The sequence below is a fragment of the Larimichthys crocea genome, chromosome XII, assembly GCF_000972845.2.
Source record: "Larimichthys crocea isolate SSNF chromosome XII, L_crocea_2.0, whole genome shotgun sequence".
Lineage (NCBI taxonomy): Eukaryota > Metazoa > Chordata > Actinopteri > Sciaenidae > Larimichthys > Larimichthys crocea.
The window spans coordinates 28,841,030-28,862,552 of record NC_040022.1 but is presented as its reverse complement, the minus strand read 5'-3'; the positions used below and the strand labels follow the sequence as shown (position 1 = coordinate 28,862,552).

General features: G+C 45.1%; 2 protein-coding genes across 2 annotated transcripts; one reads left to right on the top strand and one right to left on the bottom strand.

Annotated features, from left to right (window-relative positions):
• The first annotated feature begins 581 nt into the window (after positions 1 to 581).
• On the top strand, positions 582 to 7,223 carry ddx39ab (DEAD (Asp-Glu-Ala-Asp) box polypeptide 39Ab). The gene is made up of 10 exons (XM_019269583.2): positions 582 to 716; positions 2,198 to 2,414; positions 2,736 to 2,863; positions 3,103 to 3,379; positions 3,481 to 3,599; positions 3,685 to 3,816; positions 5,074 to 5,183; positions 5,402 to 5,546; positions 6,147 to 6,294; positions 6,624 to 7,223. The coding sequence occupies exons 2-10, from the start codon at positions 2,207 to 2,209 to the stop codon at positions 6,638 to 6,640; spliced, it is 1,284 nt and encodes a 427-aa protein (XP_019125128.1). The 5' UTR covers positions 582 to 716; positions 2,198 to 2,206; the 3' UTR covers positions 6,641 to 7,223.
• Positions 7,224 to 9,402: 2,179 nt separating this feature from the next.
• On the bottom strand, positions 9,403 to 17,136 carry si:ch211-106h11.3 (protein CYR61). The gene is made up of 5 exons (XM_010746371.3): positions 16,890 to 17,136; positions 15,425 to 15,638; positions 14,401 to 14,841; positions 13,737 to 13,915; positions 9,403 to 10,608 (listed from the first exon to the last, which is right to left on the bottom strand). Exons 1-5 carry the CDS (start codon positions 16,938 to 16,940, stop codon positions 10,303 to 10,305), a joined length of 1,191 nt encoding a protein of 396 aa, XP_010744673.3. The 5' UTR covers positions 16,941 to 17,136; the 3' UTR covers positions 9,403 to 10,302.
• Positions 17,137 to 21,523: the final 4,387 nt, after the last annotated feature.

Here is a 21,523-nt window from a genome sequence, read left to right as displayed (position 1 = left end):
CTGCATCTAAACCATGGAGTCATTGTGCAACACCGTGTCTATCTACTTTACCAGACGGCAATAATGTAACATTCTTATCATGTATCATTCAACAAGTGAGTGGTTGGGGGCAATGTTTGGTGCAGAAAATTGCACTATAGCCAGTACTGGAGTGTACATTTACTGCCAATACTGTACATTTACTAAGTACATTTACTTAAGTATAAGTACCTAAGTATCTAAGTACAAATTTGAGGTCATTCTCATGCACAAAGGGAAATATTTTACTCTTTATTTTACTCCAATTGATTAACAGATTTAGAGTTTGAGTTTCCTGAATATAAAACATGTGACGAGCTCATAAAATATAATGCTGTTTATACATTTTTGGCTGACAATTAACTGGCGATCTTTTATGGTTCTACCTTCTCTGATTTGAGGATTTGCTTCTTTCCCTTTACTTATTTATTTTATTTATTTATTTTATTTATTTATCTACAGGCTTCCGTACTACGCACGACCACTGCCGTGTCCCGCTTTTTTATAAACTGCGGTGTACTGCGGCACACTTTTTCAACCAATCACCTGCTCCCTTTTACCGGCGACCGTCCGAATCCACCAATGAGATGAACGCGCTCGGAGCGGGAGGCGGGACTTCTGGTTCCCCCGTATTAACCTACCTTGGCCTGCCCATGCGGTGTTGATCTGCAGCTGGACGCGGAGCTAACACCGAGACGGTAAGAAAGAAACATTTAAGTCTGACTGGAAGCGACTGAACTGTTTTAAAATATTTGTTCGACGTCCAAGAAGTGGAGAAATAGATTTAAGTCGCGTTAGCTGCGACGTAGCGGCGCCGTTCATTGTTTGCTTTGAGGCGGTGCTAGTTTAGCATTAGCTCGGTAGCTTAGCCACATTTTGTTAATATTTAATAAACGCGCACTTTTTTTTTTACTCGTTATATTTCAGGATACTCACTTTAAATGAATCACGGTTGATTTTACTGGTAAAGTTCAGCTGGTTAAACAGCAGGACGAGTTGTGTTGTGTCGTGTTGTAGCTCGGCCACGTTAGCATCCGTTATGCAACAACACAATAGCTTCCCGGTGCTGACCGAGGCTCACCGGGCCCGTGTGACGGTAAACCGGCTGAGCTCGTGTTTAAACTAACGTGCGTTCACACACACATCGACTAACGGTGACGTAGACTCGGTCTGACCGAGATTTTTGTGCTAAATTAGGACCAATGTCTTCAGGTTGGACAATGCGGGCTTCAATATCTTGCTCAAGGACACTTCATGCGGGGATCGAACCACCGATCATCTGATTACAGGACGACCCACTGTCCCTCCTGACCGAAGTCCATGTTGTGCTGTAAAGTCCACAGAGTCACCAAACATTTAATTTATTAGGGATGTAAAGATACAACTCACTAATCGATTCGGTTCACGATGCGATTTTTTTTTTATATGACCAAATAAAATCGTTTTTATTTGTAAATATTTGGTGCTTTCTCTCCAGAAACTCTCAAACAGTTTGTGTGCAACTTGCATGGTCATCTTAAACAACAATACATGACAAATATCTCGTTTCTTTAGAAACAATCTTACAAGTAAACTGGTGTAATGTGCAGTTTTCTCTCACGAGGCGGCGTGACGGTACTTTGCTTCTCGCTGTGGTTGCAGTCTCTTGCAATATTTACCTGTTTTCTGGTTTTGTCTGTCCGTTTCTCACGGTTGCATTTGTGTACACAGGGAATCCAAAAAAGCCGCCACACAGGTGATTTCAAACTGCTCGGTGCGTCCTCTGTTTTCTACCGTCGCCACGTCTTCCCTCGCTCTGTGCTCCGTACCTACAAATGAATCACCAACCAGTGACTTTTTTGTAACGTAACCTATTTGTAATTAATAAAAAAATTCTCTCGCATTCCCAAAGAATCGCGATTTGTCACGCATTTGTACCGATTTTGAATCATATCGCGATGCATCGTGAAATTAAAACTTTTTATAAAATGCCATTTTTTTACTATTGTGGTCTCTTGTGAGGTTATTCTTGTCTCTACCCCCCATTGTCATTGATGTGTTATAAGGATGATAAATGTGAGTTTCTGGGAAATTTAAAGCAACCAAGTTGTGCAGGTTCTGGCTTCCATGGAAGATGCTTTTATACCGGAAGTTCTGTTAAGTGTGTAAGATAATAACTTTGTGTTTTCCCCGTTTCCAGACAGACACAATGGCCGAAAACGACGTTGACACCGAGCTGCTCGACTACGAGGAAGATGATGAGCCTCAGGGAGCCCCCGAGAGCGCAGCCCCCGCGGGGAAGAAGGAGGTGAAGGGTTCCTACGTGTCCATCCACAGCTCCGGCTTCAGGGATTTTCTTCTCAAACCGGAGCTGCTCCGCGCCATCATCGACTGCGGTTTTGAGCATCCGTCTGAAGGTGAGCGGCACAGAACAGTTGGCGTACAAGGTCGTTTTAGTCTAGTGTTCTGCACTCAGTATCTCTGCATCAGTTTAAAGATCTGGACGAGTGGCTTTCTGCTTGATGAGTCGAGTGATGAGCTCTTGGAAAAGGTTTCAGATTAGAGCAAAGGTGAATACGTGTGAGTGAAACGGCTCTTAAATATCGCCCCCGAGCCACATGCTGCAAAATGTTACCATACCAGCACGGCTGCTACGTGTCTGGGTGCTTTAAACAATAGTTTGAAAATGACGTGAATGCAGTCGTCTAATTCTTCTGTGTGTGTTTTTTTAACTCCAGTCCAGCATGAATGCATCCCACAAGCCATCCTGGGCATGGACATCCTGTGCCAGGCCAAATCTGGTATGGGCAAGACGGCCGTGTTCGTGCTGGCCACACTGCAGCAGATCGAACCCGTTGATGGACAGGTTAGTACGCACGAACAACACACGCGATGAAGTGTATTGAATCAAGTATCTGTTTACATCTTCAAATCTAGTTCCGTCCTCACATGAGTATGTTTAGAGTTAGTGGTGTGAAGCACTGACTGAAAGTTGAATTAACCACTAAACTGTTAAACTAGTATTGACTGTAAAAACCTGTTGTATTTAGAAAGGATATTCTTTAACTGTCAAAGTGTCTGACTGTCTGCATTTTCACTCCTCAGGTCTCCGTATTAGTCATGTGCCACACACGAGAGTTGGCCTTCCAGATCAGTAAAGAGTACGAGCGTTTCTCCAAGTACATGCCCACGGTAAAGGCAGCGGTGTTCTTCGGCGGCCTGGCCATCAAGAAGGACGAGGAGGTGTTGAAGAAGAACTGCCCTCACATCGTCGTGGGAACGCCGGGTCGTATCCTCGCTCTGACCCGGAGCAAGCACCTCAGCCTGAAGAACGTCAAGCATTTCGTCCTGGACGAGTGCGACAAGATGTTGGAGCAGCTCGGTGCGTGATCAGAACATTTGTTTTGTGTTTTCTTCATCGGTGTATCAGACACGATGTTTCATCAGACTCATCGTTGTTCTTTTGTCCCTCCTGTGTGACAGACATGAGGCGTGACGTGCAGGAGATCTTCAGGATCACGCCTCATGAGAAGCAGGTCATGATGTTCAGCGCCACACTGAGCAAGGACATCCGGCCGGTCTGCCGCAAATTCATGCAAGATGTAAGTGACCGACGCAGCGAGAAAACTGCTCATGTATCACAGCTCCTGTACTATATAAACTGACCCTCTGTCATCTCCTGTGCAGCCCATGGAAGTATTCGTGGACGACGAGACCAAACTCACACTCCACGGCCTGCAACAGTACTACTCCAAGCTGAAGGACAGCGAGAAGAACCGCAAGCTCTTTGACCTGCTCGACGTGTTGGAGTTCAACCAGGTAACGTGACGGAGTGATTACACAGCGCATGATGGTCTTGTTACTTCAGTTTTTGCTCATTTATTCAGGTTGATATTGTAATAATTGTATTACTAGTCGTGTTGTGACGGGTTTCCAAAGTTGTAGGAGATCCTGTAAGTTGGTCTAGATTAAAGGAGAGTTTGACATTTTAGGAAATACTTTCTTGCCAAGACATGAGGGGGTTGATGTCACTTTCACATCTTAGAAACAAGGGCAAACAGACTGACTCCCTCCAAAGTCTGCCAGCACCTCTAAATCTCAAATGAACACTTTATATCCTCTTTTAATTGACACAAAAACACATAAATGACACCTGGTTTTACAAAGTTATGTGCCAGACTATTGATTGGCAAAGAAATAGGTCACATACACCCCCAAATGAAACAAACAAGATAAAACATGTTAATCAATGTGCTCGTAGCTAGATCCCTGCCTTTTATCCTTTGAATGATCGAACCACCGATCATCTGATTACTAGACAACCCGCTCTGCCTCCTGACCGAAGTCCATGTTGTGCTGTAAAGCGTCCACAGAGTCACCAAACATTTATTTTTATTAGGGATGTAAAGATACACTCAACTCACGACTCGATTCGGTTCACGATACGATTTTTTTTTTATCAAAATGAGCTACAGACAAATTATGACCAAATAAAATTGTTTTTATTTGTAAATATTAGGTGCTTTCTTTCCAGAAACTCTCAAACAGTTTGTGTGCAACTTACATGGTCATCTTCAACAACAATACATGATGAATATCTCCTTTCTTTAGAAACAATCTCACAAGTAAAACTGGTGTAACGTGCAGTTTTCTCTCACGAGGCGGCGTAACGTTACTTTGCTTCTCACTGTGGTTGCCGCTGTATGTTGCAGTCTCTTGCAATATTTACATGTATAAAATAAAACATGTTAATCAATGTGTTCGTAGCTAGATCCCTGCCTTTTATCCTTTTGAATGCACAGACATTCAGAAGCTACAGTGGTTGCAGACCTCTTGACGGGCCCGATCTAGAACCAGTATTTAGTTAGTCTGTTCTGGGCTGCTGTAGATACACAACACTCATTCTGAGGTGATAAAAACACAATGATTTCCTCCTGTTGTTACACATTGGACCTTTTTTTTACTCAAAGTGTTCAGAGATACTTTCCTAATTCAGGATCTGAAGATGTCCAATCATCAGAAGTCAGGGTGTGTTAGGATGCTGGCCTCACTTCAACGCCTCTGCTTTGCCTCTAGGTGGTGATCTTCGTCAAGTCAGTCCAGCGCTGCATCGCTCTGTCTCAGCTTCTGGTGGAACAAAATTTCCCTGCCATTTCCATCCACAGGGGAATGGCTCAGGAGGAGAGGTGAGACTCACGCACACACACTCACATCTTCCTCCTAATACCTACTCTCATAAACATATGCTCTATTGAGCCCCGAATGCTAAGTATGTTTATGGAGCATGAGGCCTCATCAGTTAACTCAACACATCATTGCCTTCAAAGAGTGGAGGGATACAGTCCAGTAATGTCTGCAGCAGCTGTGTTGATAATTTTCTCCCTGGCTCCTTCTCGCTCCACAGGCTGTCTCGCTATCAGCAATTCAAGGACTTCCAAAGGCGGATCCTGGTGGCTACTAATCTGTTTGGCCGAGGGATGGACATCGAGCGGGTCAACATCGTCTTCAACTACGACATGCCAGAAGATTCTGACACCTATTTACACAGGGTGGGTATTAAAATCTGGGAAGAGATCTGTGGATGTTCTCTTTCATGAAGGAATCTGGGGCGTCGAGGCTCGGTTGTAGATCCGTGAAGTCATCTCACCTCTCGTCCAAGAGGGTTCTTGAGTTCTGACTGACTGGTGGAGAGATCGGAGTGCTTGAGCTGTTGTGAACGACAGTCGTTCAAGCCAAATGTGCTCCGGTGTGGACGATGGTCGTTGGAGACTGATGAGGCCAAGTGTGGATCCACATTGGCGCTCGGGTGACCTGAACGGCCGTCGTTCACTGCAGACCTCGGGTAACTTTAACGACCCTCGTCGTCTCGTAGACTTGGCCACGACTGTTCGTTCTAGTCAACGGTTCAAACAATGGCCAAGTCTACGACTTGAACGACTGTTCGTTCTAGTCAACGGTTCAAACAATGGCCAAGTCTACAAACCTGCCTAGGCGACGTCAGTTAATGAGACGAGATATCCACACAAATTGTTCTTTGTAGCGTCATTGCGACATTTTGAGAATGCCTATGGAGGGTGTCCCATAACCTTTGCATGATTGTGTTCATAACTCACTGTGTTTCACTCACCATGTCCTCTCTCGCCCGTCAGGTCGCCCGTGCTGGTAGGTTTGGGACCAAAGGCTTGGCTATAACCTTCGTGTCTGACGAGACTGACGCCAAGACTCTGAACGATGTGCAGGACCGCTTCGAGGTCAACGTGGCCGAGCTGCCAGACGAGATCGACATCTCCTCTTACAGTAAGTCTTTCCATTCCACCAACGTTGGCCCGTTGTGCCGACCCGTCGATGGATTAATTGGTTAAAAACAATACATTATCGCTGACTGTTGATGTTCTGTGATTCCGCTGGACCGTGTAATCCACTAAGATGTCGCCATCAGCACAGATAATCAGCTGTTACAGACATCTTGGCAACTATGGCCAGCAGTTGGTGCCGCCATGTAGCAGTGGGGTGGACTCTCCATCAAATGGAAACTGCCCTCACATGTTTAACCTGTTGGTGAAAAGTTGGTATGTTCAGCTGTTGCTCGTTGTGCTGATCTTTCACTCTCTCCTCCTCTCTTTTAGTCGAGCAGTCCAGATGAGTCGTCCAAGCCGAGCAAAGAAGTCTCTCCTCTTCACGGATCTTGTGTCATGTATTTGAAGTAGACGTGCTTCACTGTTGATTTGAAAGCTCTGCTCTGTTCCCCATGTTCACCAAACATTTATTTTTATTGTGAGTTTTTGGGGACTTGGGGGTTATAGTCGGTTTTATTTTATCTTTTACTGTCGTTTTGATTTTATTTTTGTCTTGCTTATTGAAATTAAAACTTTTTATAAAATGCCATTTTTACTATTGTGGTCTCTTTTGAGGCTATTCTTGTCTCTACCCCCCCATTGTCATTGATTTCCACCTCAAAGCAGAGCTTCAGGGAAACGTGTTAAAGAACGGTAGTTCTACAGCAACATGTGATTTTTAGCCCCCCCTCCAGTTTTTAAATGTTAAAGTAGTTTGTATAGAAAGTTTTGTGTTTTTGATTTTCTCCCCATACAAGAGTTGATGGTTACAAAGAAATCAAGTAGTCATGTAGTGACTGTTAAGTAACAAAAAAAACAACATTCTGGCTTATATGGCAGCTGTTTCTTTGAATGCCTCCCAATAAATGAAGTCACCAAGTGAGAGTCCCAGTGGTGAAGTGGTGAAATTTCTTTGACTTTGAGCATCGTTGTGTTTTATTTTGATATCTTGTAAAGCAAAATACCTTCAGCGAATATTGAACTACAAGCAGTCGGATATAACTGCTTGGCACACCAGCAGTGAGCCTCTATTTAGGATGATAAATGTGTTCTGAGTTTCTGGGAAATTTAAAGCAACCCGAGTTGTGCAGATTCTGGCATCCATGGAAGATGCTTTTATACGGTCAGTGTTAGGAGTGGAAGTTCTGCTAAGTATAGCTTCAGTGCATCATCATTGAGACCGCTCTGAAAATCCTGAACTCAAAACTGGTGAAAGACTGTTTGACTCTCTAAACTCCACATTTTATTACTACACAGTTCAGTCTTTTCATGCACATTAACATGTTTAATGTGTTTCCAAAGAAACCTCTACTCAGAGGATGAATCCTGATTACTCTGGTGATCCTCTTGACTTTTCCTCCTCGGGTCAAACTTTTAATTTTCCCAGCACCCGAGGTCATGCAGATCTGATGACGTTCCCATCAGCCTCAGCTGTGCTTAAATGAGCAAACATGTTACAAGCATTGTAATTATTGATGTTGCATTAAGCCCAAAGCAAAGATTTTGCAAAGAGTTTCTCGTACAATCTCTGCTAATGATATGAAACGGTACACAGCGGTCTCCAGTTCTTGTCTGGAAGTAGATCGATGAAAACAGACTCTGTTGTACTGTACACGGTTCATAAAGTTATTTAAGTTTTAGTTCAGTTACTACATTTTTGTTGAAACAGACCAACGATTCAGCGCAGAGAGAGAAGAGAGATCGCAGAGTTCGTTGGTGCCGATTGATGAAGAGTTCATTTTCTCCTGGAAAATTTTAGTGTCTTAATATTCAGATACGTGACTCCTCAGTGAGTCCGTGATCATTAGTAAACGTTCAACACCGAGTCTGGGAGTGAAAATTTCTTTATTGAAAAAGGCAAAATGAGCTCAACTCTAAAATCAAATGATGTCATGTTAGGCAGCCAATTTCCAAGAGAAGTATTCGTGAGGAACACGGAAAGTTTTAGCCTCTTTGTGAACAAGTTTGTTTTTTTTTTCATCTTAAAAAGCACAATTTTAACGTAACACTAACAGACATACAGTCATCATGCTTCCAAATTGGCACTTAAAACGCTTGTAAAGGATCTGAACCGTGCTTCGTTCAGTGCTAAACTATACATGGACTACTTCAGTATAACTCGGTAAAAGGATGGGCCCTTATACAGCAGATAGAACTACAAAGAAGGTAACAATGCATCTGTACATAGCTGCTCTATAGTGTCCTTTAACAAAAAAACTAGTCATACAGTACCAAAACCACAGCATCTACATATTAGCAAATAGCAATGGCAACATGGCGAATAATTACCAAACACAACATCACCAGTTTAAGACCTCTTAGGCTTTAGAGACTCTTCACTAGGAAAGCCCGCTGCAGCCGAGAGATGATAGAAAATGCAAAAACATCTTTCCGGTTTTAACAGAAAACCGAAAAACTAAACCACTATTTTATGGCACAAGAAATAAAAGAGTTTGAATCGACCTCTCAGTTATTACCTTTGCACGAGATAGAATGAGATAGGCTGTCGTAAGGTGCGTGAACTTCAACCCAAGTCCAAGAAACATGCTTGGGTTCTTCAGTCTTTTAAAAAGGATATGGGGGCACAAAAAAATGGTAGAATAATACAGAATTCCTCTCTTTTAAAAGTTCTTATTGAGCTGTCATCCTACAGAGAAACACCCCATTTAGACATGAAGAAGCTTGAGTTATTGTTTTGTTTCAGCAAGCTGGCATCTTGCTCGATTACAGGCCAGGGCACCGGGGCACCAGAGCGGTTCAACCCGCCAGTCGCACAAATTACATGTTTACCCCGGCGTACCCCGCAGTTTTCAAATTTATTTTTTATTTTTATAGCAAACGAGAGAGTGGCTGACTTTCTCCCGCTGCCCCCTCAAGAGTCAAGATTGTAATTTGCACAAAATTAGGTGGTCGACTTCTTGGCGCCAGAATCCCAGGCTTGTTCTTCTGGTGCTTGCTAAATGTCTCAGTTTCTTGTGGAGGCAAAGGCAGGGGGATGAGTCCAGCTGTGTAAACAACCTTTGACATATTCCCCGCTAATCCGTATGAACCCATCAGGTTCAACTATGTCTTTTTTTTTCTTCCTCTAGTACATAACTCCTCTTCTCCTGCAGCTTTCATCATCCATCATTAGATATGGCTTTCTGACCTCCGATGCGACACCGAGGTCAAGCCCCGGATCTGTGGGAGTCCTCCTCTACCTCCCGTGACTGACAGCTCTCAGCTGTTTTGTCCCTCACGGATCCACGGTTCAGCCACGCCGATGCTCCAAACATAGCAGCCCCGCCTTTTTTCCCTTTGGTGGCAGGCCACTGTGTCGTCATGTCTGTCTCAACAATAAATACCAGTGAATAAATACCATAAAAAGACACAAAGCCAATCCTGTAAGAACATCTGAGATGCTCCTCCATCTTCTGCCGTCACGTTCCCAGTCTTTTGCTGTCGAGTCCACGAGTCTTCATTTGGTTTATCAATACTAAGTTATTGGAGTGTACAGACATTTTGGCTCCAAAGCAACAAAGCAGTTCAACACCATCAACGAAAGAAACACCAACACTGAACGCTTGCGCTTGCTCCGGCATCCCCAACAAAAGTCTCAAGAGTTCAGGGGGATATTTCGGCGCATGGCAGCAACATGGTGGCCGGTTTGCGTCCATGTTTTCCATAAAGATTTCGTCACAGTCTGGAGGAGGAGTCTGTCCAGGCCAGAAACAACCTTTTATCTACACTAAAGCAGGGGCTGGTCACTTTGCTCTTTCCAAGATGGAGATGCGCCCATCCGATAGATTCCTCTTCTCCCCATTCTTCCCCAAATAATCTTCCAGAAAAGACGTTTTGACGTGTGCACCTCGCTCGCGTCTACTCATAGATACACTAAGGACAGCTATTCTATATTGGGGATCACTATGGGGGAGTTAATGTCTTTTATTTTTTGGTGAGGGAATGTAGGTTGGAGGGGGGGATGATACCACTAGTCGATGAACTTGTGTGTGTCTCCGTAGAGCCATCGCTGTGGAGGCATGGCGGCCTCGTTCAGATGGTTGCACTCGTCGCTGCACTTGCAGGACTGGATGAACATCACGGACCTGTTGAAGCGCTCGCCGTCGGGGCAGGCGAAGGTCACGCTCGCGGTACGCGTGCGACGGGGTGAGCAGCAGCGGCCGTCCCTACATACGCCGCAGTAGTTGGGCCTGTACAGGCGAGTGCTCCTGCACCCGGCATAGGACAGGCGGTGTGGCTCAGGGGCCTTGTGGGTACGAGAGCACTTCCTTCCTTTCTGTAGAGGGAGAAAGAAGAAGGAGACAGTGATTAGATTACATTTCTAGCAGCTCTTTGAGGTGGCGCTTTGAGATAAATGGTACTAGTTGTTGAGATGTTTGACTCAAAACCACAAATGTCGACCTCACGTTGGCTCTAGAAAGTCATGAGGATCATGTAGAGATGATTCATCCACTGGGGAACGTGTATAGAAAATTTCAAGTCAACCCCAACAAAAACAGCTTTTGGCCACACCTTCGATGTTTGCATATTGTCCTTCTCCACTTGATCATGGTACAAATGTCAGAGACACTTATGCTCGCTCCACAACTTAACAAATTTCTCCTCCTTTTCTACAACAGAGCTGAGACTTCACGTTCTTGTGCTTCCCCCAGAGTCGCCTCCAATTTTACTACACTGTAAGCAGCCGCTGCTTCCTGATGGTGCTACAGAGAGTGCACCTATTGGTTGTCGACACTGTTCATGTCACTATTTGTATCACTGATAATATTTAAACGGGTTTGATTCTATCGGAAAGTCAAGACGAGAAAGACTTGAGACAGCTTGGGTTGAGTGTTACCACCACCTTACACCAAACGATTAAGACGACAGGAACGTGACGCAACTTGAGTAAAACTTTCAGGATTTTTATACCGAAATTAAAAATTGTCTACCGCATTGAAATTATGAAGTCGTCTGGTGTGAGGTAACTTAACTTCTTCCCTGCAGTTTTTCTGCTTTCTCGTCCCATAGGTTCTCATGGATCAGTGGTGGTTGCACCTGCCGCTGGGCTCTAAACTCAACCAGCTGTCCACCATGATCTCGGTTCTGCTCGAGGTTTCTGCCTCTTAACGGAAGTTTTTCCTCGCCACTGTCGCCAAGTACTTGCTCATGGTGGAACATGTTGGGTCTCTGTAGATCATATTATAAGCTCTTTGAGGGAAGTGTCATGATATAACTTCCGTGATGATTTGGTAATATATAAATAACATTGAATTTATTGAGTCAACCCCTCAAGCCTCGCCTCTAGCATGACCAAAAATCTTTTCCTCGCTAAACACGCAGACTACTTTCCAGTGAAAGCTTCATCGGATCACACTGCTATCTGCTTGGAATCAGAACGGCCATACCGCACCGCCAAAAGAAATGACTCATAAATCAAACTCTGAGACACGAATAACAAAAGATAATCCAGTTAAGTACAGAGACAGGGGAAAAACAAAATAAAGGTCAGCACGACAGATGAGTGCCAGAGAGAGGAGCATGCCAACAATAGTTAAGGATTGACACTGATACACATTAACACCCACAGCAGCTCTGCAAACACCGTGGAGAGCACAGAGAAAAACAGGTGCGTAACAACCCATCATCCCATGAGTGGCTCACGGCGGGAGGCATGGAGTTGGTGTTGTGTATGAAATGTGAAGAGAGCTTCAGAGTGGGCGAGTCGAGTGCTCTCTGCAAAGAGCGAACGAGTGCGGCGGACAGCCACAGTGTCGCAGGTTTAGTTTGGTGCAAACACAACGCCCACGAGCCCCCTTTGTCACTTCTCTGAAAAGTTAGTAAAACTAGTTTTTTTTGTGTTATTTGCAAAGACAAGCTGCAGCAAGCTGATTTATTTTATTATTTTTCATTATTGGCAAGCGTACTGCATTTTTAAAGCCACTGTGACAAAAGTATCACATGTGCCGGACTACTTCTTGGCTCCGAGCAGTCACTGGAGACTCCAGGAAGTTCCTCGTCCCAGCCAAGAAAGAGTCCGGCACATCAACCCTTCAGTTCTTACACAAACATGATGTAACATGTTCATTAGTGAGCTTTAGAGAGAGTCGGGCTTAGTGGTTTCCCCCAGTTTCCAGTCTTTACTAAGCTAAGCTGGTTGTAGCCTACAGATAGTATCAATCCTCTTGTTTAACTAAAGCAAATAAGAGTCAAAGTCATGTTTTAAGCAAGTTTCTCAAACCTTTTACACCACGTACCACTAAAATAAAAATACAGCAGTATTAGCCGGCCGTATTCAGCAACAGAGGCAGGTTTATTATCAATAGGAAGAATATTTAATGTTGACTTCTGTTGAATTGTGAATGGAAGTTGTGGAAAGTGTTGCTTCAGATGTAGTACTCGAGATTGGTCTTGGTCTTGAGACCGGCTTCGACTTGTCTCGGTCTCAGACAAAGAGGACTCTGGATTTTTAGTTCAAGACCGGTCAAGACCACAACTGCAGGGATGTCACTAAATTGTCTGATTTATTTGTGAAGTGCATGGGAGGAGACGTCAGGGTTAGGGTTACTTAAACCACAAAAGACTTTGTCTGCAAAACAGCGTCCGAAAGAACACACAGCTAATCTGAGAATACTGCAATACACTTAATCTGGTGACTCTGTGTAGCAACCTAAAGACTTTTCATGAATATTAGCTACCTAAGTAGGTTATATACTGTCTAGTCTTGGTCTTGACTTGGTCTTGACACATTCTGGTCTCGGTTTAGTTGGTCTTGACTACAACACTGCACACTTACTTTCCAAATATTTCTAGTTTGGAGCCGCGTTCGCAGTGTTGTTGTTTTTTTTATTTTTATTTTACCTCAACTTCTCTGTCCTTTACATTTTAGCTCTAACTAATCATGGATGTATCTTAACATTACATTTCAGCGATCTTGTAGTTCATTTTCATGAAACATTCTGTGGTATTTTGACTGTATAATATGTTTCTACTTTAATGTATTTACATGTAAAAAGATATTTCAGAGATGGACCACTACAGGGATAGATTGTGGTTTCATGTACCACAGCTTTAGAACCGGTGGTTTAAGCTTACAGAGGGACAACCATGAAGTGAGCATGAAGCTACGCAAGGGAAACGTGGTCTAAATCAACTCTGTCGGAGATGTTTCCCACACAGCAACAGAACCTTGAATAGACAGAATGAAAACCAGAAAAGACTCGAGCAACAGCAACAGAGAGATTCAGGGGCGGGGGGCTGAATACATGCCATGATATTAATACCAATCTGACCGCTTGAGAGCAATCCTTTCCTGAATCTATTTAGCACGGTGACTGGACTGCGTGGTTGTGGGCCATTAGGAAAGGAAAGGACTGTAAATCTATCCCTTTATGAGAATCTTAAAAGCACCAACACATTCCTCACCTTGACAGGGATAGACATGGAGCTGCAGGGCCGAATGTTGCACAGGCGTGTCTCCTTGATCAGCTTACACCGGGCATTGTCATTGGTAACACGAGAGGAGACGCCCATCCCACAGCTCCGAGAACACTGGGACCAGGATGTAGTCTGAACCACGCACTGATCTCCCACCTGCCTCCAGGCTGGGAGAGATGAAAGAGAGGACATGTGAGCGAGGGGGGGGGGAAACAGCGATAGATAACAAAATATGGACGGTCGGAGAAGGAGGTGAAGTAAAGCTAGTGGAGAGGAAAGGGCTAGTGGGAGAGAAGGAGAGAGGCAGAAGGGAAGGTCCAGAGATGCAAAGCACACTAGCCTCATTCACTGAACAGGCAACACTGACGCATAGAGAGGGTGATTACAGAGAGGGGAAAGCTGGGTGACAGAGGTATGTGCTGTGTGAGAGCAGTGTGTGTGAGCGAGCGAGAGCACCTCTGGTGTGCAAGGAGCCAGTGGAAAACAAGCCTCACATAAATGCTGACACACAGATGCAGAGGGGAAAGGCTCACAGTGCGGCCGTTTGTGCGTCAGGAGGCTAAAATGGCTAAAACATAAACATGATGCTTTACTGCGCGCGAGGAAACAGACGGGACTCTGAGGCGACACGCGGCGGCAACCTTCCCCTTACCCGCCAGGTGCTTGTTTCCACGTGGCTTGTCCCACTTGCGCCCCACCTCCACCAACTCGTTGCCCATGGTGTCCTTCTCCTTTTTGGGTTTGTAGGGGTACAGCTTCCGGTAGGGTTTCGGGTAAGGCTTTGGGTAAGGGTACGCCGGGTATGGGATGAAGGGGTAAGGCGGGTACGCTGGAGGTTGGGGTCGGCGGTGCATTGGGGGCACGATGGTGGTCCCCTTGTGGCAGTTGATGCTGAGGCAGCACTGGCCTGGCACCTTGACCAGCTGCGGCGCAGGGCAGGAAGGGGACGCCAGGGGCACGTGGCTGGGGCAAAGGGGAACGCAGCCCACTGCCCCGTCGATGCAGGTGCACTGGTGTTTGCAACCGGCGCGGAAGTTCTCGCCATTTTGGTAGATCCGCCCGTTATATTCGCACGAGCGTCCCTCGGCCTTCGCTGAAGGGGAAGGAAGTAGACAGAGACAAGGACGTTGGTCAGAAATACATTGAAGCAGCTCATATGCAAACGCATCTTTGATATGCATGGTAGGTAGATAAGAGGAGAGCGAGAGACACACTATATCCACATTTATGAAGCAAGCTCTATACTTAGACCACAGAGGAATTTTGACTTGTTTACAATGTCCTTCCCCTTTGCTCCCTCAGAGGGACTCCCCACACAACACCCCGGATACCCCCCTTTATATAGAAACACCCCCAAATAAACACACATATAAAAATACCACTGTGTGTGTGTGTGCGTGCATGTGTGTTTCATAGGGGCTGTTTGTGTACACACTGAACTACTTATATAAATCCAGGAGTTGGCCGGGTTTCAGTCGCATCAGCTCATGAAGGTGCTCTGTTTTTGAAAACGTGGCACGGGCTTCAAACCTTGAAGCCCTATCAAAGAGAAACTCCAGCCTGGCTCGGCTCGGAAGCCAGATTCCCCCCACCCTGAAGTTACACATTCCCTCACTCAACCCCAAATCTCTCCCTCCCCCTCTCTCTCTCTCTCTCTCTCTCGCTGTGGTACGTACCCCTGCAGATGCCATGGGTACGCCCAACATCATTGCCATAGTTGCACTCCAGGCCTTTATGGTGGTCGCAGGGTCGTCCTTCGTGGCAGTCCTGGTTGAGCTGAGCGGCGCACACCTTGCAGCAGCCGCAGCCATCCGGGACCGAGCTGACCCCCGGTGGGCAGGACGGAGGCCCCGCCGGACACTCGCACACCACCGGACAGCCGGCGGTCACCTACAGGAGAAAGGAAGTGCACTTTAGTTAACCTGAATACAAGGAGGAGTCACACTGGAACCAAGCTGCAGCAGCAGCAGCAGGACAATAGTTTGACTCATGTTACACAGATCACAGAAATTCCTCAAAGTGTGTGAGGCTTAAACATTCGCTGAATACCCAGCACTGTCCCAAACCCCGCAGGGATATCTGTAACCCTCTGTCGCCTTCCGCTTGGCATTCGCCTGGTGAGCGGGGATGAAAGCTACGTTCTCTGTCCCAAAATTCCCCTCCCTTTACCCCACCTACCCCCCTCCACCTTCCTGCTCCTACATCTTTTGTTTCTCACACCAGAGGAGCCACTCCAACAACTCCACCACCAGCAGGTACTGAGATCACAGAGAGCTGTCCACAGTCAGATCATCTAAAAAGGGATCCTCCTCCCCTCCTCATGTCTAAACCCAGGCCAGGTCCTGGTCTGTCACCGTCTTGTGGGTCTCAGTTGGATATGACACTAAACAATGCAGCAACATTTCCAATTTTAGTTTTATCGTTGGGTACAACCTGGTACTGGTAACCAAAAGTCCCATAATATTCCTGTATATATTTATAGTTTGCAAGCGAGTTCATTTTGTCCTGAAGTGTATTTTTGTCTCCATTTGTAGAACAGTTGGATAATATTACTGTAGGGTAATTTTGGACCTACAGAGAGACAGAAACTTATGTACATATAGTTTTTGTCAGGTTAAAACATCTCTGATAGACACAGATTTAAATATCTGTAATATAGAGTGTGGATAAGGAGGCAGAGGGACTGTATTTAAGCTGTTTGACTGTTTAATTTCACCCTTATTGACATTTCAGAGGAAAATATTGTGCTTTCTAACACCACTTTATTATGCAACAGCTCCAGATTTTACAAAAACATTAGATTAGAATGCATTATTAAACATTTAACCACCTATCTGTGTATAAAACAATTAAAATCGACCAGCAGCAGCACTAAAACGCTACTTCCCTTCATCTGATCTAACATTCAACAGTATAACAAGCATATTTTTGCATTATGAGCACTTTTATTTTAGTTAAAACACACTGGAAATAGTGATTGTGAACGTTTTGTGCAGATAATGTGCACAGTCAGACAGTCCTGTTGGCGGATAGTGGTGTTATTTATCACTTGAGTGGAGCTGGAGGAGCTGCTGCTGCTGCAGACACGTGAGTCTTTATTCCTCAGTGTTTACATGAAGCACGGACAGAAAAGCAACTCACCAAGCCGACTGTCAGCGCTTGAAGCACAGCAAATAAGAGCAGTATCCCCATGCTGGTGTTTGTGTCACAGGAGAATAAATCCACGAATCCAGAAAACAAAAGCTTTTATCCGACCCACAGAGATTAAATCCGACATGCGCGCAGCTCCCTCAGATGTCCTCCATCCATCACTTGTAAATTTTCATCGATCAAAAGTTTTGACGCTTGTTTTTATATCAGCTCGGTGCTTTCTATGGCGGCCACGCCCACTCCGGAGCTCCTTCAACCAATTAGGAGGCAGGCGCACGGCCAAAGGTGTCCCAATAAGGAAAGAGGGGGGCGTGGCTAAGAGTCCCCAACGCCGTTGCTCTAAATGGGGCGGTGCTGTGGGCGTGGCTTAGTCACCCAAAAGCCGTTTTAAGGGCAGGGCGGTGGGCGTGGTCAAAAAGCTCCACAGCTGGGCGTGGCCAGGGCATGAATGCAGTCATTCATAAAAATTGTGAATTACTACATTCCAAAGAGGACCTGGCTTCTGGGTGTTTATTTATTTATGTTTGAGCGAAAATAATATTTTTGATGCTTTAAAGTTCTTTTCACACGCATACCTCTGTCCGGGGCTGCTGCTTTGTGAAAAGTAAAATAAATATACTCAGCTGCTAGTCTGTGCTACATTAATACTAAAGGGCAGCCATGGAAAACAGCTAGGAATTTCCTTCCCGCCACCACCGCTTTATAAAAATACTTTCAAGACAAGAGCTGGACAGATAAAGTGCATGTACAAGGAGGGCAGAGTGTTCCTTGGAGCTGGGTACAACGACACGATTGAGTGATAGTGATGTTGAAAATGATAATGATAATCTCCCTCCATATCCTGTCGTTAGCCCCCCACATCCCTTTTACCTACTCAGAGGTTCCCAGGCCTTCTCTCTCTCTCCCTCTCTCTGCTAACCATGTAAACAGGCAGGAGTTTAGTTCATAGAGCATAGGTGCATAATCTTCCTGTCATCCCTGCACACACGCACACAGGAAACCAACCACCAGTTAAACATACACACTGCTACTCTATGTGAGAGGGGTTAAATAACATATTCCACGTTCATGCGCTCTCAGCGTTGCATTAATCCGTTCACTGGCTGCTTGTTGAGATTCAGTGAGAGGGATCGTGGGTGGCTAAATTGTTGTTTTCACTCGCTGAAATGTATCATTAAGTAGAGAGATACCTGCAGTCGTTTGTGTCAACAGAGAGGATAAACCCCCACCCTCCTCCTCCTCCTCCACCCTCCTGCTCTTAACCAAATGTTCACATGCAGAGCGGTGCATTCACAGGCATGCACATATCCTGTATATTTGCATGCATCTCCTTGCAAGCATACTCACGTTTACGTAACATCACAGACACCAGCTCTACATTTTGTAACAGGTTTTAAATCATGTTGATGTCACACTGACCTGTAATCAGGTGAATGGTGTCTCTGTCATTCATTGTTCGTAACTTTGTGCTCCGGGTACGATCACCCACGAGAAGTACGTAACGCTTTACGACACTAAGTCACACAGCACCAACTATTTCACTGATTCTGGTGAAACTGGATCATATTTTATGGAGGAAATGTTTTCTGGTTTTCCCTCTGATGTCCTCCGGCTGCTCCACCTCAACTCTCTGTGATTTACAGAGTTTTCCTGATGGACATTGAAGTAAACTGCTGCCACCTGTAGCTGCTGTTAGCTCAATTTGTTAGCTGGGCTGTGAGTTCAGAGCACCAAGGGAGTGTTAGAGGCAAGAGGACGTTTCAGGTCAGGGGCGTGGGCGAATGTTGAAGGGGAGTGGAGCCAGTGTCGTGCCAGAACAGGAGCTGGGCAAGCGGGCAACGTAACCAGGCTTCTATGGACATAACGACGGAGGTGAAAAGACCAAAATGGACGTTGACGGAGGAAGCTAAGAAGAGAAAAGACGAGAGTGAGCGAGGAAGAAGAGTAAATCTGGGACTGACTTTTAGTGGTTGGTGAAATAAAAGGCTGAAAGACAGACGTCGAGCTGGGCTGACTGCTGCTGGACTAGTCAGTAATATTATCTGCTGCTGGGTCTGCTGTTGTTGACCTTGTTAAATATTTGGCTGTTAACAAAGTTGTCGACTCGCTAGTTTTTGATCATAAGTACATCGCTGTGTACATATTTTTCCAGATCGCTGTGACTTGAATGTAACGGTAATACTTGAAGCACAACCTGGGGCTAATACACCATCGCACACACACACACACACACACACACATATATATACAGAGGCCTACACAGAGAGCAAAATTATGCATTCACCAAACTTCCATCCTCTTCCCACACAATCCGTCTCTCTCTCTGTCAGAGCGCAGAGGTGATGTAACAGGCTCGTGTAAACAAACCCAACAAGCCGAGAGAAAATGAAGAAAAACCGCCAGATTCTTTGGAGTGTGTGTGTGTGTGTGTGTGTGTGTTTGTGTTCACAAAACACACTCACACAGAGAGAAATATGTTTTTGTTGTATTTATATTGAAGTTCCATTGACTCATCAAAGAATGTGTCCTTTCCACTTTGGTCTCGGTGGCTTCCATCCTAGACATAATAAACAAACATGCCGAGTTTCCAACACACCAAAGTAGAAGCATTCATTAGCTCATTGGGGATGCTAGTAACTGCTGCTACTGGGAAGTTGCCCCGCGCCGTGACCTTTTACATTCTGAGCTGACAGCAAACGTCAACTCGTAATGGTTAAGGTGACACAAGTCTGCTTCAGGAGTTCACTGGAAAACCTCCCTGTCACTGCTATTAAAAAGTCAAAAGGAATGAGGGAGAGCGGCTGCAGGTGAAAAAGAGATCAAACCTTTCGAAAACAAGTCAGTGGAAATAAAAGACAGACGGACTTTAGAGGTGAGGGAGGGTGCAGGGAGAGGTGTGAGTGAGGCACATTCATGAAGCCGGTGGAAATATTAGAAAGTAAGATAGAGCAGGATAGTAAGAGTGAGGTCAGTGGAACAAAAGCGGCTCTGATTCGTCACCACAAAGAGCAGAAAAGTGGTCGGTTTGGACGTGAGGGAAGCTTTTTTTGTGTGTGTGTGTTTGTATATGGAAGTGGAGGGGAGGGGCAGAGGAAGACAGGTGTGGAGTGTTTGTTTAGGAGAGCTACCGACACACCTGCTGCGAGCGACACCCCTCCAACACACACACATTCATAGGAATATATGTGTGTGTGTGTGTGCAGGAGTTTAGATGTTTATCATGAGACTGAGTTGACGTCATTTCAGGAAATTAAAGCTGCATATGGAATATTCAACAAATAATATTGCGGATGACGTGGTTCTGTTGGCTTCATCAGACCGTGACCTTCAGCTCGCACTGGGTTTGGAGCCAATAGACTGTACGAAACATGGACGTCGTATCCGTGATGTCACCCACAGGTTTCTGAAGAGCCGTTGTGAAGCTCTGTGTGGTCTTGGTGTTCAAACAAACCACCTGCAACTGCTGCAGTTCCTCAAACGTCCACTTGAGGCTGGCTCCAGAAGTGAGTCAGTCTCCATAAGTCCCCATGTTCAAATGTCCAACTTCACAGCAGAAATAAACATGTTTACAGCCTGGTACAAAAAACAGTTTTGGTCTCTGTAGCTAATTTCCCCGTTCATGACAACTGTACTGAGGGTGAATTTATATACAACTCACCTGTTCACATTATATTAAGGCTTAAAGTTATGCAGGATTAAGAGCGTGGACGCTTTGATTGACAGGTGAGTGTTGTTACAGGTGGCTTGTTTGAGTGACTCAGGACCAAGGATGATTTTTAGACAGCAGTGTTTAAGCGCACATGGGAGTGTATTTGCTCTGTGGAGAAGGTTTTTGATTTGATTATTCAAATGACTGCAGCAAATGTTTGCATGCCAACATGCAAAACTAAGTTTAACGTCGTCACTTTGAGCGCGTGGAGCTTCAAGATAAATACGGTCGAGTCTCACAGCCTCGTTTTCCATTTGTCTGCCGTACTTTATGTTCTTTTCACCACAATTGTTGTTTTCAATACAGTTTGTCTTTATATGTCTTATTGTTGTCTGTGCTTGTGTCTGAAAATGGCAACCACTTTGGCAAAGTGACCCGTGTCAAAGTACATATTATTACCATCATATTTTCTGTGTATGCATGTGTACATTATGTGTGTGTTCGTGTGTGTGTGTGTGTGTGTGTGTGCAGCATGGACAGTTTGTTCCAAAACAGAAGAAAAAAAGGGGCGAAAGAAAAACAAGCGAGAGAGGGAGAGGTTAGGAGAGCGCCAGTAAGAAAGGATGAGAGGAGAGGTGGAGGTGGTGTTGGAGGTGGTGGAGGGGAGGTGTAAGGAATTTAAGGTCCAAAGTTATTTTTAAACCAAGAACAGGAACTCTACTGTTGACTTCCCAAACACTGAAACATAGATCGGTATAAGAGCGGAGCTGGGAAAAGGGGAGACAGGGAGGGCATACACAAACACTCATACAGCTGTCAGGTGTGTCATCCTGTACACGTGTCTAACCATCCAAACACATTCCTGTTTGTGATATTACAGGCTCACAAATTCACACTCTCATCAGAACATGTGGCTGCACACTCACCGTAGATGTAAATACAGTGTTACAGCTCGGTGTTTTAAAGTATTTACACC